At 38.8% G+C, this 18,836-nt stretch overlaps 1 protein-coding gene across 2 annotated transcripts in view; it reads left to right on the top strand.

Annotated features, from left to right (window-relative positions):
• CngA (Cyclic nucleotide-gated ion channel subunit A) overlaps positions 1-18,836 on the top strand; it is a 178,522-nt gene that overhangs the window by 1,225 nt on the left and 158,461 nt on the right. For both annotated transcript variants that reach the window (XM_073956887.1, XM_073956886.1), the window contains exon 2: positions 9,521-10,505. In XM_073956887.1, coding sequence (XP_073812988.1) covers positions 9,521-10,505 — 985 coding nt within the window. The remainder of the gene's footprint in view (positions 1-9,520; positions 10,506-18,836) is intronic.

Below are 18,836 nucleotides of genomic sequence, written 5' to 3'. Positions count from 1 at the left end.
GCCATTTTAGAAGTTAAACTAAATTTGGACAAAAAATTAGGAAATCCATAGTTTGGATCGAATAGGTTGCCCCGTTCAAGAGATGCACGACATTTTAGTGACATTTTTCAAATACTGGGGGGAAGTACCGGAAGTTGTGAACCGGTATTGCCCATCTTCGAACTGAAACTAAGTTTAGACGAAAGCCACATTTTGAACCAAATCGGTTGATCAGTTCGAGAGTTATCGTGCTCTACAGCCACTGTATATGGTGCCATAGGGGTTTTTTTACAACTTTCGGGCTGTTTTCTCAAGAAGTATGGATTTGCCCTGACAAACACTTTTATGTCGTAACTGAGGCAGCGAATGCAAGTTGTTAAAATAAAAATCAAAGTGATTCGAGAGCAGGTCTTAAAGTGAACTTATCCGAAATTTTGTGTGGGAGGTACCCGAAGGAGTGGAACGATAGGGTCTATATTGGAACCTCATCTATGTCTGGTAGCAATTTCCGGTTACTATCTTTAAGAATTATCGTTCGCACAATTTTTCCGAACATTTTCGAACTTTTGTGGGGGAGGAACCAGAGGGACGGGACCGATATTGCCCATCTTCAAAACTTAAACTCAGTTTGAACAAGGTATTACGAAGGACAAATTTTGGATCGACTCGGCTGATCCGTTCGAGAGTTATCGTGCGCTCCAACAACTCGACTTGGTAAATTAGGAGTTTTTTACAACTTCGATCTATTTTCTCAGGAAATTATGGACTTGCCCCTGATAAAACTTGTACTGCCGTAATGGGGGCAGCAAATAAAAGTAGTTACAACAAAAATCAAAGTGATCCGAGTGCAGGTCCTAAACTGAACTTTTCCGAAATTTTGCGCGGGAGGTACCCGAAGGAGTGGACCGATAGAGTCCATATTGGAACCTCATCTATGTCTGGTAGAAATTTCACGATGTGTATAGTACTCGTATGGACCAAATCGGTTACTACCTTATAGAGTTATCGTTCACACAATTTTTCGAACTATAGCCATCTTCGAACTTAAACTAATTTTGAATAAAAAATTACGAAGGCCAAATTTTGAACCATATCAGTTCATCCTTTCAAACGTTATCATGCGCACCAACCAGCAAGACAGACGGACGGAGATTGCTAAATTGTCTCCAAATTGTCTGAAGCGGATTTTGTCCAAACATACTTGGTTATCCTCGTTAGCATAAATGCCGAGGGTATAAAGAAGAAAGAAAAATGCTAAAGACGGGTCCGACCATGGAATACCCTTCATGATTAGCTGTAGTTAGCACAGTGATATTGCCACACCCTTTTATCGCCGAGTCCGATAGACGTGTCTAACGATACCACTTGTAGCGAAGGTTTACATGCCTGGAAATACTCAGGAATTTGAAGACAAAATTCGTTTAAGTGCAGGTAAGGTGTGGTTCATTTTGGTCCTAACGGTCCAAAACTTATAAACACATCCTCCGGTGGTCGTGATAACTACCGATACGAGTGACTGACATTAGTCCGATCCATGCTCATCGTTACATTTGTCATCATCGGCCAACATCTTCCGGTCCTACCTCACAAAAGTTAAAAATTTCTCTCAAGTGTATTTTAAGGGCTGTTCGAGGATTGTTTTGACATTTTTATTGGAGGTAGCCCTTGTGATTTTAATTACAGAGATATAATCTTTTTTTAAAGCAAGTTCATAAGTCATAACATAATGCCCCAAAAGTACCTATGGTGACCAATTAATATGTCTGGCTGGCACGATAAGATAATATGAATTGTAAAAATTTCCAAAGTGGTTAAAATTTTAAAACTTTTAGATTCTAGTAAATTCGGAAACAGGGCAATCACGTTCAGGGATTGTGGATTTTTGTTTGAACAAAGTCATCCAATAATATGTTTCCATTTTCGTTTACTCTTAAAAGACATCTTCAAATTTTATTTCAAAATTGGTTATGTCATTAAATTTTTAACAATTTTATTAAATTTTTATTGATAAAATGGTGCCAAATTTTAAACGGTGGCAAAATACCCCTCAGTGTAGTGTTGGCGACATTTCTGGATTATTTCAGAAGTCTCCATTGTCCCTTCTGATATGTTTGTGGATCAATAATATAGTTTTGTAAAACCGCACAAGTACCACAGGTGGTATACCTTCCCCTAATGAAACAGAGCAGAAAAACAACATAAACATTTATCGGAATTTAAATGACATACTTCAATTGACTTTATGTTAATTTGATAAAATCACTGTTTATAATATTGAATAATAAAAATCATAAATTAATCAATATCTTTGATATTGGAAAACAAATGAAGTGGCAATGTTGGAATAAAAAATAATTTAAACAAGTGAGCAAAGGCTATAGTCGGGATGTAGCCGACCATGTGGTACCTTACACCACTACCCCTGTGTATAAGCTTTTCACTGCTAAACATTTCTTTTAGGGAATATAATCCGACTACCAACAAAAATAATATGCCTCTTTCTCTCTGGGACACCCATAAGCAACCAAAATTTCGTGACCATCCGATCAAAATTACGACCTGTAGCTTGATTGCAAAAAATGGAAGAATTGGATGCACTACCGACTATTGTGGTATCTCCCTTGTTTGAGCACCTTCGCCAACTTGCTTTACATCAATGTAAAGGTAAAATTTTCTTCTTCCATTGACAGGCTTTGCCGTTGGAATACCACAACTAGAAGCCGATATATTCACAAAAAATAAAACTTTGAATTTGTCTCCAAATGAGTTTTTCCCCATTTCGACCCCTTAATATTATCCGACTATCACCGAAATCAACAGGCTTCTTCCTCTGTGGGGCCCCCATCTACCCCCAAAATTTCGTCACAATCCGATCAAAAATCCAACTTGTAGCGTGATTACAAAAAATGGAAAAATTGGCTTTATTACTGAATTTTGCAATATCTCGGTTTGCTCACTTACGCCAACATACTTTGCTTCAATATAAACGAGATCTTTTCTTCTTCCATTGACGGGTATTCCTTTTGGAATACTCCAACCAGAAGCGGAGATATTCGCATAAGAAAAAAACGTTGACTTTACTCCACATAAGCTTTTCGCTTATTCCGACTCCTGAATATTATCCGACCATCACCAAACGAAATAGGCTTCTTCCTCTGTGGGACCAGCATCCACTCCCAAATTCGTGACGATCCGATCAGAATTGCGACCTGTAGCGTGATTACAAGCAAATCAGAAAATGGGATGCATTACCGACTATTGCGATATCTCTGTTGTTTGAGCAGCTACGACAACCTACTTTACATCGTTGTAAAGGTGATATTTTCTACTTACCTTGCTTTTGATATACCTCTTAAATAAAAATAGGTAAAAAAACTTTTTAAGTTAAACGGTTTTATGTTAAACATACATTGCAATGTTTAAGATAAATGTACTAAAAACCAAAAAATAATAATAAAATTGCAAGGTTTCTTGCCCGTTAGTTTATTGTAGTCCCACTCCTCCATACGTAGTCCCTGCAAAGATCTTACTCTACTAAGAGCCACGTATGCTTGACCTTCTTCAAACAGTTTCGCACCTAAGTATATGACTGCGAGATCCACAGTGCTGCCCTGCATTTTATGTATTGTAGAAGCCCATGATAGTATTAAAGGCAACACACATCTGTGTGTATCGCTCCCGTTGTTGTGGTAACCTGGCTTTATATTCTTTAGGTGTTTTTGACGCCGTCATTTGTGTATATCGCTGACGTTGCTTTTTTAACCTGGCCTCATATTGCTCAGGTGTTTTTGACGCTAATTGTTCCCGTCGTTTCTGTAATCGACTATTTCTATCGCCTTCACTTTCTTTAGCTCGTTTTGCTTTATACTTTTCTTTCGCTTTTTGAAGCCTTCGTTTACGTTGTGTTGCAGTTTCTGTTTTATTTGTGTTTGTATTTTTTATATTTTTTACCATTTTGTTCCCACGAGTAATGGACATTTAAACGGTCGACCCTCCCAGAGGTCCAATAAAGGGGCAAGGCTATGTACAACAAGATGCGCCTGAGTCTTGAGGGGAAAACGCTAACGACATATCATTTTTATCCACCCTAATGCCATACAGTTCTCGGCGCGTTTTAACCTTTCACCTTATCTTGGGTGGTGTACCGCTAACGACGTATCATTTTTTGTCACCCTAACGCCACACAGTCCTCAACACCATAAAAAATCTTGACTTGGGTGGTGGATTCAGGCTGGATTAATCAGATACTTAAGTTACAGATTCAATTTCTAAATTTAAATCTTAATTATACGCCATTTAGTGGCTGCGCCCATCTTAAATATTGGGTTTGTATAGTGCACTGTATTCTTCTTGTCAAGCCCTTTTATTTGATACCCATATTGGTGGGATTGATAACAAATTGTTATCAGCCATTTGGTAGCGGCGGCCATCTTAGATTTCAATTTTGCATAGTAAATTGTATTCTACTTGTTGAGACCTTTCATTTGATACCCATGTTGATGGGATTAATAAAACCAAAGTTATCCGCCAGTTTGTAGAGGCCGCCATCTTGGATTTTAATTTTATATAGTACATTGTATTCTACTGGTTGAGCACTTTCATTTGACACCCATATTGATGGGATTGATAAAACCTACGTTATCCGCCATATTGTAGCGGCCGCCATCTTGGATTTCAATTTTTATACTATATTGTATTCTGCTTGTTGAGCCCTTTCATTTGATACCCATATTGATGGGATTGATAAAACCTACGTTATCCGCCATTTTGTAGCGGCGGCCATCTTGAATTTATAATGATAATGAATAAACATAATTGTATTGTCACCAAAACCCAAAGTGTATACAAAATTTCAGATTAATCGGTTGACAGGAAGAGGGTCAAATTTTAATTACTAAATTTGACCCAAGAATAAATAATAAATAAAACAAACGGGGTGAGCTAAATAAAACCATTTAAAAAACAGAGATATTGGCTTTGAAATAAAACGTAGACCTTTTCTCTAAATAAGTTTTTGGCCATTCCGACTTCTGAATATTATCCGACCATCATTAAAATCAGTAGGCTTCTTCCTCTGTGGGACTCCCATTAACCCCCAATGACGATGCGATCAAAATTGCGACCTGTAGCGTGGGATGCATTATCGACTATTGCGATATCTCTGTTATTTGACCACGTACGACAACCTACTTTACATCGTTGTAAAGGTGATATTTTCTACTTTCCTTGCCTGGTTTTTGCTTTTGATATACCTCTTAAAGAAACAGAGATATTGGCTTTGAAATAAAATGTTGACTTTTCTCCAAATTAGTGTTTGCCCACTCCGACCCCTAAATATTATCCGACCATCACCAAAATCAATAGGCTTCTTCATCTGTGAGACCCCCATTAACTCCCAGAATTTCGTGACGATCCGATCGAAATTGCGACCTGTAGCGCGATTTTGAAAAAAAATTAAAAATTGTATGTATTACCGACTATTGTTATATCTCCGTTATTTGGCCACTTACGGCAACCTGCTTTGAATCATTGTAATGCATCCCATTTTCCGATTTTTTTTTTTTGTAATCACGCTAAAGGTCGCAATTTTGATCGGATCGTCACAAATTTTTTGGGAGTTGATGCGAGTCCCACAGAGAAAAAAGCCTATTAAGTTTGGTGATGGTCGGATAATTTTCAGGAGTAAGAATAAGCAAAAAGCTTATGTGGAGAAAAGTCAACGTTTTTTTTCTTATGCGAATATCTCCGCTTCTGGTAGGAGTATTCCAAAAAGTATTCCAATGGTAGAAGAAAAGATCTCCTTTATACTGATGTAAAGTATGTTGGCGTAAGTGGGCAAACAACCGAGATATCGCAAAAGTCAGTAATATTTCCATTTTTTCATTTTTGTAATCACGCTACCGCACACTGGTCGAAAACACTGATCTAACGGCGCGAAAGTCAAAAAATCTAACTATAAAATTGCGATTTATTTTCCATTGTATCGATTACAGACACTTTGCAGACAATGATTTTGTCTTTTAATTTTTGTTGCTGTAAATATTCACTCAGTTATTCACTATCAAATACAAGAGTTTTTGTTGCATCAGATTTTAAAAAATTGTTGCAAAAAAATTAACTTCATATTTGTTTAAATGTTAAATACATTCGTAATGAAACTGGAAAAGATTTATATTCAATTAATAGTAGAGGGTGAGATTCAAATGATAAAAATTAGTTTGGGGTCTGAAGGTACTTAGTTATATAGTAATAAATTTTCAAAAAATTAAATTTTTTTGCGTTTTTATGGGTTGTACGTGTTTGGTCCATAGAGTGCATCTTGTAAGCTTGGCCGAACTTAGGTTCGATTATTTTTTGGGGAATGAAATTGGACTATCTGGATACGGAATAACCACATTAGGGCTGCAAATATTTGCAAATTTTTTGATGACTGCACTTTTAAAATAAGGGATTTTGCATGAAATTCAAACAAATTTAGCTGTGCATTTGTATGGGAGCTAAATCAAAATATGGACCTACCTTGAGAAATGTTTGCAAGGAGGATTTCTACCCCCGGAGGCACTATAGTACCATATTATAGCTAAATATGGTATTAAATATGGGATAACAAGTAAAAATTGGGGGTACCATAAAAGGGGCTACATCGAAACATAAATCCGTATTGGAAATGTTTTGTAAGAAGATTTTATACGCAGTGAGAACACGGAATGCAAAATTACAGCCAAGTTGGTTTAAAAATGTGGTCATGATATTTAAAATACCTTAAATTAGGAGGTACGGTTACATGGGGGCTATATCAAAATGTGCACCTATGTCCATAATTTTTGGTGGAAATATTTTGTGACCACTAGCAACCCTAAGTACCAAATTACAGCTAATGTGCTACGAAATTGTTGCTTAAATTCTCAAAATTCCGAAAATCGGAAAGTACCGAGTTTGTGCAAAATTTCAGTGATGTATCCCAATTCGTTTGCAAGTTATTAATTTCGCGCCGCTAGATCAGTGCTTTCGACCACCGTGCGTCGCTGTTGTGAAATTTGGTCTCAAAACGTACCCTCTGCAACATGAGCATCAGAATGGTTGGTCAGATCTCTGAAGCGGTGACTAGTGAACTCTCTGAAACTAGGCCAATTAGCTTTCCCATAATTGATGAGGTGATGAAATTGGGAGGTTTTCTAATGGAAACAATTATAAGGAGATAGTTTGGCCCAAGAGAAACAACGGGTTGCCAGATGATGTCAATTGTCAGACCAACGATTATGTCTGACGAATTCTGGTAATAGTGTCTTCATTCTGGTAATAGTGTCTTCTTTGACCCTGCAAAACATAGAGCTGTCAATCTGCTCAGCAAGCACTATACCCCTCTGCTAAAAAGTTTTCTAAGAGCAGTCGGTTATGATCTTCCAAAAGGATACGTTACTACTCCACTTTGGCAGTTTTACACCAGACTCCTATTCACATACATTCCATGTACGGGTTGATAGAGCCAGACTCAAGCGAGATAGCTCTGTATTGAACAGGCTGGGGCAATAGGAAAGCTAATTCCCCACCTCCACTTCTGATGCGATCCTTTCTTAGCTGTAACCATTACAACGCTGTAATATGTAGATGTTGTTGAGCTTCGTTTCCTGCACCACCGCGACCATGATATCCTTTCGACTCTTAAGATTCACTATTTCCTTGATCTTACCTCTGAGTCCATTGCAATCCAATTGCAAAAACGATGCATTTTCGGGGATTGGGGATGGTCTGCGGGGGAGTCTGATATTCTGACGACGAACTGGTGGACATATGTATATTGTATTTCACCGAAGCTAGAGTACGGAGGATGCGGCCGTGAAAAATCGAACACATATAAATTAGTCCTGGATTTTCCTCCGCCCCGGTACGGACCAAAAAAATCAGGAGCTTGCACTTCGGCATATGCTGCTCCAAAAAAAACCATACTGATACAAACCAGTGTACACTGAGGTGGCAGTCGCTGGCCGGAACGCTGATGTAAGGTGGTATCGACAAGCTTTGTGTAAGGGTCCAATAGCTATGTTTAATGATAACTGTCATTCAGTGCCTTTTCCCATTCTAAAGTAATAAGAATTTGCACGATAACTCTCGTATCAACATATTCGATCCAAATTTTGCCCAAATAATCGAAGATGTGCCATATCGGTCCACTACTTCGGGTATCTCCCACACATAAGCTCAACATTTTTCTGTAAATGGTATGAACGTTATCTCTCGAAGGGAGAAATCGATTTGGGCTAAAGTTTGCACATCGTATTATTCCAGATGTAGATCGGTTTCGAATATGGACTATATCGGTCAACTCCTTCGGTTACAAACCACACAAAATTCGGAAAAAGTGAAGTTTTAAAGCTCCTCTTGGATCGTACGACGATACAATTTTTTTTTGGACAATACTACATTCTCTGAGATAATGGCCTAAAAGCTCTAACAACCCTGACGGCACCAACTATAATAGCAAATCCCTATGATAACTTTCGCACGGAGTTTCTGACTAGTCCAAACTTTACACAACGTATTATTTCATCCAGTTATGTATCAGATTGGAATATGGAATATATCGGTCTAATCCTTCGGTTACCTCCCACCCAAAATTTGGAAAAAGCGACGAAGTTCCTGCACGAAATTTTGAAAGTCTAGCTTGTCCCTGTAATTTTGTGCCTCGAAAACCTGACTTTGGCCCCACAGTGCAGTGATGCCAACACAGCTTCGACGAAAATTAACTTTAATGGCCACCATTCTGGGATACCTCCTAAAACTCTTCATTTTATAGAATTTCAGTCAAACTATATAGAATATGTAAAAATTTCGCGAATTCTGAATGGATGAAACTCGGATTCATCGATTGTAAAACATTGTTGGTTTTTACCATATGTCGATGATGTGGTATAGCCCCAACAATACGGTACCTGCAGATTCCACGTATTTTAAACAAACTAGTGATACAATATTAATATATTTCATATACAACATAATTATTCTGTTTGCCACATTTTTTGGTCAGAGGCTGAGGGTATATCTCTGTCGGCACAGCTAACTGATACTTTCTTACATGTTTAATTCTACTTACTATAGAAACTTTATAAAATTTTAGAATCTATAAATAAATTATTAGTATTCTTAAAAACGCCAACTTAGCCATGACCCAGTTTTGCTTTTGCTGCAACTGTCTACTTCAATTCCGTGCTGAAAATGCTTTTAATTTTATTAAATTGCCAAGTTTATGAAAGGAATTCTTTATTCATATTTTATTTTTCGTTTTTATTTCCTAAGTAAATTAAAAATCCATTTTCATATTTCTTAAGTTTTCAGGCATAAGTTTTGTTTAGTTATTCTTTGCACTAAAAATAAATCTTCTAAAGACACTCTCGATATGATTTTCTACGTGTTTTTAGAAGCAAGAGCAAACATGTTTCTTCATGTCATCTCAACATCAAGAACAGCAAGAAAAATCACAAACTGATTAAACACTACAAAATTTGTTTGTTTTATTTTTCATCTTCGTCTCTTTCTCTTGTAGCCTCTCCCGTCCCATGTACCGTTCTATACGTCACAATAATGGACCATCATCACAGTGCCATACTACAACATTGGGTGGCTCATATCCTTATACCACGACAACGAGTCATTATGGCTCGAGCATGTCTTCGTCTTCAGCAGCATCCCAACATTATCAACAGCAACAACATCACAAATTGCTGCAGCAACATGAAACGGGTAAACAACAACACCAACAACGTTTACATCATCACATTATTGGCATTGAGGAAGATGTTTATACTAATCCAGTTAGTAATGTTACAACGTCCTATGATGACATGGAGGATAGTACCAGCCTTTTTTCGCCTCTTGCACCGAGCAGTACAACAACGATGCCAGTCGATACGGCTGTCCTTATAGCCCGAAAACATCGTTTGATGTCTTCCACATCGAATTCTTCACAAAATCAACTGCATCATTCCTTAACGGCAGCGTCAACGACGACAAGGCCAGGTGGTGAAATGATGATGGATGACTTGATGGACATGGAATCGAATCATCACAGCTCTTATGTTGGTAGTCAAGCTGCTGTGGTGCGATTACCACCCAATTCATCGGCGGCATCACGTAAACTTTCGTCCACGTATTACAATGAAAGTGATGAGGATGATGATGAGGATTATGCCCAAATTGTAAGATGTTCATCGAATGCTTCGGATGCCCGGGTAATGACAACGTCTACCGTAGGCAGTCATCAGCCGCAAACATTGCTAATTGATCACCAGCAGCATCATCAGCGTAGTGGTACACGAAAACATGGTCGAAGAATGAGAAGTAGCAGTGGTGGTCATTTTGATGATGATAGTGTTAATGACCATAAACATGGTGGTGCTGATGATGGCGACAGCGATGAGGATGTCTACGAAGATGCTGATGAGGATAATGAAGATGTTAGCATTGCCAATGAAATTAACCGGGATCGAAGAAGAGCCAATTATTTCGAAAATGGCAAAAGTTTGTCACAGGTAAGTCCCTTTTTAAATCGTTAAGTAATTAGTAATTTATTAGGGTGGAAGGTATGAAAACTTGTGAAAATGTTGATCTTTATAATTGACATAATGCTACATACTTCTAATTCAATCAATATTTTATTAATCTTCTTTTGCTTAAATTTTAAACGATTTTCATAACTGTTTTCACAGTTCATTTGAAATGTTCTTAAAAACTCAACGAAAAGAATTTCTAAGCAGTCATGCCTAAAAGTGTTTTTGGCATTCTCTCTTTCGTTCTAATCGGATTAAAATGTTTCTACAACAATAAAATGCAAACGAACAAGCGAATGAAACCAGCTCATAAAATATTCAATCAACGCTCTTTTTTTGCCAGCAAAAAATATAACACAGATGTATTCGATTCGATTTTATGTTAGAAAAGTGATTTGTTGTTTTTTTCCCTACACTTCACTGAATAAGAAAATGTTTAAATATTTATTCATGCATTTAACTTGTAAAGTGAAAATGAATGTTGATTTTTTAATAAGGAAATATTGCGTATAAGTAATATTTGTTCAAGGTGGCGTGTTCGTAGGTTAAATAAATATAAATGTTACTCATACGCAATGGTATGTATAATAAATATACATAAATATGGATGAAGAATGATTGATATTTGTTTGTTGTTAAATTAAGAATTCTAAGTATTGTTACAAAATATTTAGCATGAATTGATTAAGACATATTTTCAACTTAACCTATTTATACTCTAAACCTTTTATGTCTTTGTGCGTTCGTATGTAATATCGATTTATGCATGTCCGTCCGTAAGCAACGTACAGGACGCATTTCTTAAATTCGCCTGAAAATTGCCGAAGAATATTCCTTTACCCATGGGAAGAACGCTATTGGTTTTGTTGAGAATCGGTTCAGATTTGGATATTACTTTCTTACTTAAGGCTTTTCTAGCGGGACCATTTTTATACCCTCAGCCTTTAGGCTAAAGAGGGTATTTACACTTTGATACGACCTAAAATGTGCCTCATCGAAATAATGGTTTTAGACCCCAAGTATGTTTGTACGATATCTGTTTCAGACAATTTTGAGTAGATCTAGCAATGTCCGTCCGTCTGTCTGTCTGGCAGGATGGTGCGCACGATAACTCTCGAACGGATCAATCGATTCGGTTCAAATTTTGGGTATCGAAATATTTTGTCCAGATTCGATTTAAGTTCGAAGATGGGTCATATAGGTCCACTACTTCAAGTACCTCCCCACAAATGTTCAAAAATTGTCGCAAAATTTGTGCGCACGCAAGTCCATACTTCCTGAGAAAATACCCTGAAAGTTACAAAAAACCCTATGACACCGTGTGTAGTGGTTGGAGCGCAAGATAATTCTCGAACGGATCTGCCGATTCGATCCAAAATTTGGCTTTCGTAATATTTTGTCCAAACTTAGTTCAGGTTCAAAGATGGATTATATCGGTCCACTCCTTCCGGTACCTCCCCCACAAAAGTTCGAAAATGTTCGGAAAATTTGTGCGTACGATAACTCTTGAAGGGAGTAACCGATTTGGTCCATACTTAGCACATTATGAAATTTCTACCAGACTTAGATGAGGTTCCAATATGGACTCAATCGGTAAACTCCTTCGAGTACCTCCCACACAAAATTTCGGAAAAGTTCAGTTTAGGACCTGCTCTCGAATCGCCTTGGCTTTTGTTGTAATATCTTGTATTCACTGTCCCCTATACGAAGGTACAAGTTTCCTCAGGGGCAAGTCCATACTTCCTGAAAAAATAGCGTGAAAGTTAAAAAACAAACTCTATGACACCATGTTTATGGGTGGAAGCGCAAGATAATTCTCGAACGGATATGCCGATTCCGGCCAAAATTTGTCCTTCGTAATATTGTTTCCAAACTTACTTTAAGTTCGTAGATAAGTCATATCGGTCCATTCCTTCAGTTACCTACCCCACAAAAGTTCAAAAATATTCGGAAAAATTGTGCGCACGATAACTCTTGACCTAGTGACCGATTTCGTCCATATTTTACATAAGTTCACTTTAAGACCTGCTATTGAATCACTTTGATTTTTGCTGAAGCAACTTACATTCGCTGCCTCAATTACGATGGTAAAAGTTGTTTCAGGGGCAAGTCCTTACTTCTTGAGAAAACAGCCCGAAGGGTGCAAAAACCCCCTATGGCACCCCCATGGTCTATGTCGGTCCATTCCTTTAAGTACCTTTTCCGCAAATTATTTGAACTTTAATCCTAATCAACATTTTTGTCGGTTCATACGACCAAAATTTTTAAACCCCCTAAATACATACGTTTTTTGTGAAAAAAAGTGTTTCAATATGCACAGGCTGAGGGTATATCTATGTCGGCAAAGCCGACTGATACTTGTTTACTTGTTATCCATCCTGTTGACATAGCCCATCCTACGCAATTATTGTAGTTCGATACAGTCGGTTGTTACAGCTCGTTCATACGATGTACAGTGATCGAAATCACCGATGTAGCGGCGCATTAATAACTTGCAAACGAATAAAGATATGTCTCTGAAATTTTGCACAAACCCAGTCTGTGGCCGTGCGTAATAATGGACTAAATATTAACAATATCGGCTAATATTTTGGTATAGCTCCCATATAACGGTACCTTCTGATTTTCGGTACTTTGAGGATTTAATTTGGTACTTAGGGTTTCTAGGGGTCACTAAACTTTTCTACCAAAAATTGTGGACATAGATCCACGTTTGGGTATAGGCTAATTTGTAGGTACCTCCCAATTTTCAGTGTTTTGGGGATTTAAGATACATTTTCCGATCAAATTAGGTGTAAATTGGTATTTGGGGTTCCCAGTAGATACAAACATTCAACATCAAAAATTGTTTTGGTATTGCCCCCAATATAACCGTACCTTCCAATATTCGGTATTTTAAGGATTTTGTCCACATTTTCAGACCAAACCCAGACCAAGTAAGGAAAGGATCAATGTCGGGAGAGACCGACTTTATGATACCCTATACCACTGTGAATATGTAAAATATATAAGTGAGCTATATCTAAATCAGAACCGATTTCTATAGAACTTGGCACACTTATTTCTAGAACAAATTCCGTCACACATTGCAAATTTCATCAAAATTGGACAGATATATGGCGTTTTGTGCATCAAATTCCTTAAATCGACCGAACATATATATCCTCCAACCAAATCTGAACCGATTTCGATATAATTTGGCAAATTTATTTCTAGAACGAATTCAGTCATACATTTCATCGAAATCGGACATATGTACATAGCGTGTTGGGTGCAGCAAATACGTGAAATCGGCCAAAAACATATATGGGAGCTATATATAAATCTGAACCAAATTCGATATAATTTGGCTCATTCCTTTCATGTTTCAAATTTCATCGAAATCGGACATATACAGCGTGTTTGTTGCAGCAAATACCTGAAATAGACCGAATATATTATTGTGGCCACAACCTTCAAAATACCGAAAATCGGGAGGTACCGGTGGCTATTTGAAGGCGTGAACAAATATATATATATATATACCCGACAAATTTCTGGGAGAAAGTGTTATACCCCCAACGAAGACTAAGTACCAAATTTCAGCCATTTCGGTGTGATAATGAGGCTAAAACCTTCAAAATGCCGAAAATCGGGAGGTACCGTTTTATGGGGGCTATATGAGGGCATGGACCTATACCGACAAATTTTTGCGTGGAAAGTTTTATACCACCAGCGAAGACTACTTACTTACTTAGTTGGTCATTACAGAACATTTGTTCAATAGACCGAACTAAGAAAAGATCAACAATTCTCTCTGTTTTTTGCTTCGGGTTTTGGAATACCGCGCCTTTTCACTTCTTTATCCACTTGTATGCTCCATCGAAGCTTAGGCCTCACGATTCTGCGTGCACCGTCATGTGGGATGTATTCATACGCCTTTTTAGCAGGTTCATCATCGTTCATTCTTATGATATGGCCTAGCCAACGCAATCGTTGCATCTCGATACGTTTAAGTGTATTCATGTCTTTGTATATCTGATATAGCTCGTTGCTCATACGACGTCGATATTCACCGTCAAAGCAAATGGGCCCGTAGATCTTTCGAAGAATTTTCCTCACAAACACATTAAGCACTGCCTTATCTGCTTGCGCAAGTACCCATGCTTCGGAGCCATACATTAGCTCAGGCAGCATCAGCGTTTGGTATAGTGTTATTTTTGTTTGACGAGATGTGGCTTTGTTTTTAAATTGCTTACTCAGACCATAGTAGCATCTGTTTGCCAATACAATTCTTCTTCTTATTTCACAACTGATGTTGTTTGTTGTGTTTATGGCAGTGCCGAGGTAGACGAAGTCTTTTACTACTTCAGTATTATAGGAACCAACTACCACAGTCGGCCCGAGCTCAATGGACGCATTGCGCGTCGACACCATCAACTTAGTCTTCTCACCGTTTACCGCCAGACCCACTTTAGCAGATTCTCCTTCGATCTTCATAAATGTATCAGTTACTTCTTTTACTGATCGGCCCATGATGTCTATATCATCAGCATAAGCAAGTAACATGTGGCTATTGGTGTAGATTGTGCCACTTCTTTTGACGTTTGCCTCTCGTATAACCTTTTCCAGCAGGATGTTGAAGAGATCACACGAAAGGCTGTCTCCTTGCCTGAAAACTCTTTTGGTACCAAACTCTTCGGAGAGGTTCTTCCCAACTTTAGCTGATGACCTAGTGTCAGTTAAAGTCATTTTACAAAGCCGGATGAGCTTTGTGGGGATACCAAATTCAGACATGGCTTGGAATACCTTTGAACGCTGCGGGCTGTCGAAGGCTGCTTTATAATCGACAAAACGGTGGTTGGTGTCGATCTACATCTTTTGGGTCTTCTCCAGGATTTGCCGCAGGGTAAATATCTGGTCATTGGTGGACTTGCCAGGTCTAAAGCCGCATTGGTATCGTCCAATTATCTCGTTGACCATAGGCTTTAGTCGTTCGCACAATATCCCTGACACGATCTTGTAGGCAATAGGGAGTAGATTTATGCCCCTATAGTTAGAGCATACAGTCTTATCTCCCTTCTTGTGGACGGGACACAGGATACTCAGGTTCAAATCGTTGGGTACTCGTTCTTCCTGTCAGATGGTGCTAACTAGCTGTGGAATACACCTTATCAGCGAGTCGCCTCCGGTTTTGAAAAGCTCGGCTGGTAAGCCATCGGCTCCTGATGCCTTATTATTCTTCAGCCGATTTATTGCTGTCTTTACCTCATCTTGGCTGGGCGGTATACATTCAATACCATCTTCTGGGATTGGGACTGTGGTATCTTCGTCGTCTTCGCTGTTATTGGATGCCAACAGTTTTGAAAAATGTTCTTTCCATATCCTGAGTACACTATCTGTATCAGTTACCAAATTACCTTGCTGGTCTCTACAGGAGGATGTGCCTGTACCAAAGCCATCAATTTGATGCTTGACTCTTTGGTAGAATTTTCGGACTTCATTCTGGCTCCTGTACGTCTCGGTTTTTTCACACTCCCGCTTTTCCATTTATCTCTTTTTCTTTCGGAAAAGACGTTTCTCTTTTCTCCTTTTCTCCCGATATCTCTCTCGTGCGCTACGCGTTGCTACTGATTGTAAAGTAGCTCTATATGCCGCATTGTTCTCTTCGGTAGCAGCACGACACTCCTGGTCATACTATGAATTCCTTTGTGGAGGTCTCTGGAAACCAAGTATGGATTTTGCGGCTGTTTGCATGGAATGGGCAATATTTTGCCATTGTGTTGTTATGTTATCGGGACAAGGAGTGCTCGCGTTAAGCAATTGGGCTAATTGAGTGGAATATGCTGTGGCTATCTGTTGTGTTTGTAGCCTATCGATGTCCAACTTCTGCGTTGTGTCTGTTCGTACTTTGTTTGCTACGTTTAAGCGGGTGCGTACCTTTGCTGCAACAAGGTAGTGGTCCGAATCTATGTTTGCGCCTCGGAACGATCGTACATCCAACACGCTCGATGAATGTCTTTCATCTATCACAACATGACCAATTTGATTACTTGTTCTTTGATCTGGTTACAGCCAGGTTCCCTTATTAATATCGAGATGATTAAATCTGGTACTGCTAACTACCATGTTTTTTGCAGCTACAAAGTCTATCAGCCCCATACCATTGTCAGATGTTTCACCGTGGAGAATGAATTTCCCGACTGTTGGACCAAAGATATTCTCCTTTCCAATTTTGGCATTAAAATCGTCAAGAATGATTTTAGTGGACAGGGCAACGATCATATGTTTCTTCTAAGCGCTCGTAAAATATATCTTTGGTCTGTTCGCCCTTTCTTCAGTGGGAGCATGAGGGCACATAAAGCTGATGTTGAAGAATTTAGCTTTTATTCGAATTGCAGCAAGTCTTTCATTCACTAGTGTGAAGCTTGGTATCAGATGTTTTAGCCTCCGACTAACTACGAATCCGCAACCAAACTCATGTTTTACGTCATGGCAGCTATAATATAGAGCGTCAACTTTAGGTGTTGTTGTGACGCCTTTCCCAATCCATCGTATTTCCTGTATGGCAGTAATATCGGCCTTGTACTTTTCAAGTACGTCTGCCAATGCGAAGACTGCACCTTCTCTATAAAGAGTGCGAACATTCCAGGTGCAGATTCGCAGATCATGGTCCTTAAAACGTTTGCGGGGTTCGTCAACTTTAGAGGGGTTTGTTTTTCCTTTCTTTCATTTTGTCATCGTAGGCTGTTTTTTCTAGGGGAGGGTTACTAACCCGACGCCCAAACCCAAGGTTTTAACGTTCTTACGGGTGAACGCGCGGCACATGTTAGCTCACTACCTTTAACGGGTGTTAAAGGCAGTTCCCCAGGTGACACCACGGGGAGGTCAGTGTCCACTTGAGATGAAAGAGGGACCAAGATAAATCCTGGGCTTTGTCATGTTAAAACCGGTCAGGACCGTTCCTTGGTATCTTCCATCCCCTACGTCGCCCATGGGAAGAGCGCTATTGCTTTTTATACTCTCAGCATTTATGCTAACAAGGGTATATACACGTTCATACGGGCATAATGTGCCTCATCAAAAAATGGTTTTATACCCCATGTTTGTTTGGTCGAAATCCGTTTCAGATAATTTAGAGTTGATTTAGCCATGTCCGTCCGTCTGTCTGATTGCAGCGCACGATAACTCTTGAATGGATCAACCGATTCGGTTCAAAATTTGGCTTTCGTAAACTCTTGAAGGGATTTACCGATTTGGTCCAAACTTTGGACATCGTGAAATTTCTACCAGACTTAGATGATGTTTCCTTCAAAATAGAAATAGTGAGGAAATTATTAACATAACCCTCATTAATAAAGACGAATCCCATATTTGACATTGACTGGAAGGTATCCAAAGAGTGTTCCTTTTCCGATCACCGGAAAATACTTTTCCGCGGAAAATCGACTGGGACAAGTTTGCTGAATTAGGAACCTCAAAGCGGGTGTACCCCGCTATCCCACAAGCACTGAAGAGGTTGATAGTGCAGTGAAACATGTAACAGATGTTATGGTGGATAGGTATGAGTCCTTCTGCTCACTATCCCACCCTGGCAGAAGGTCTGGTGGTCAAAAGAACTCGCCAATCTTAGGAAAACCAGCAGAAGACTATATAATAAAGCCAACAATTCAAAATTGTCCACCGATTGGGAGAACTATAAAGTGTCTTTCAATGAGTACAACAGCGAAATCAAGAAGGCTAAGTGCAAATCTTGGATTTGCTTTAATGAGACGACGTAGGGTACTATCAAAGGACCCGAAAATCATTGGTAGTATCAAAGCGGGGAAGTCAGGCCACACACTTCCAAAAAACTATAGACTAATTAGTCTCTCTTCCTTTTTATTGATAACTCTAAAAAGGCTGCTGGATCGTGGAATTAGAGCCAAGATTTCAGCCACAGACTTAAGTTCTGCCCAACACGCCTATCTAAGTCGGTAGAAACAGCGCTGAATGAAGTCGTAATGTATATTGATAGAAATATGGAGAACTCGTACTACAAGTTAGCAGCTTGACATAGAGGGTGCTTTTAATAATGTTAGACTTGAATCCATATACAGCTCTCTCATAAATCTAGGTGTCTTCTCCACACTGATCAATTGGATTGGCGGCATGCTTGACAGTCGAATAATCAATTCAAACATTGGTGGTAGTTCCATTCGGAATTATGTCACTAGAGGTACACCTCAAGGTGACGTCATATAACCCCTACTGTGGTTCTTAGTGATAAACGAGAAATTCGAGGAATTTGACAAACTACATATAAAAACGGTCGAATATGCCGACTATGTCGTC

The sequence above is a fragment of the Musca autumnalis genome, unplaced genomic scaffold (assembly GCF_047663935.1).
Source record: "Musca autumnalis isolate F117 unplaced genomic scaffold, ASM4766393v1 scaffold_5, whole genome shotgun sequence".
NCBI lineage: Eukaryota > Metazoa > Arthropoda > Insecta > Diptera > Muscidae > Musca > Musca autumnalis.
This window is presented reverse-complemented; position numbering and strand designations above follow the sequence as displayed.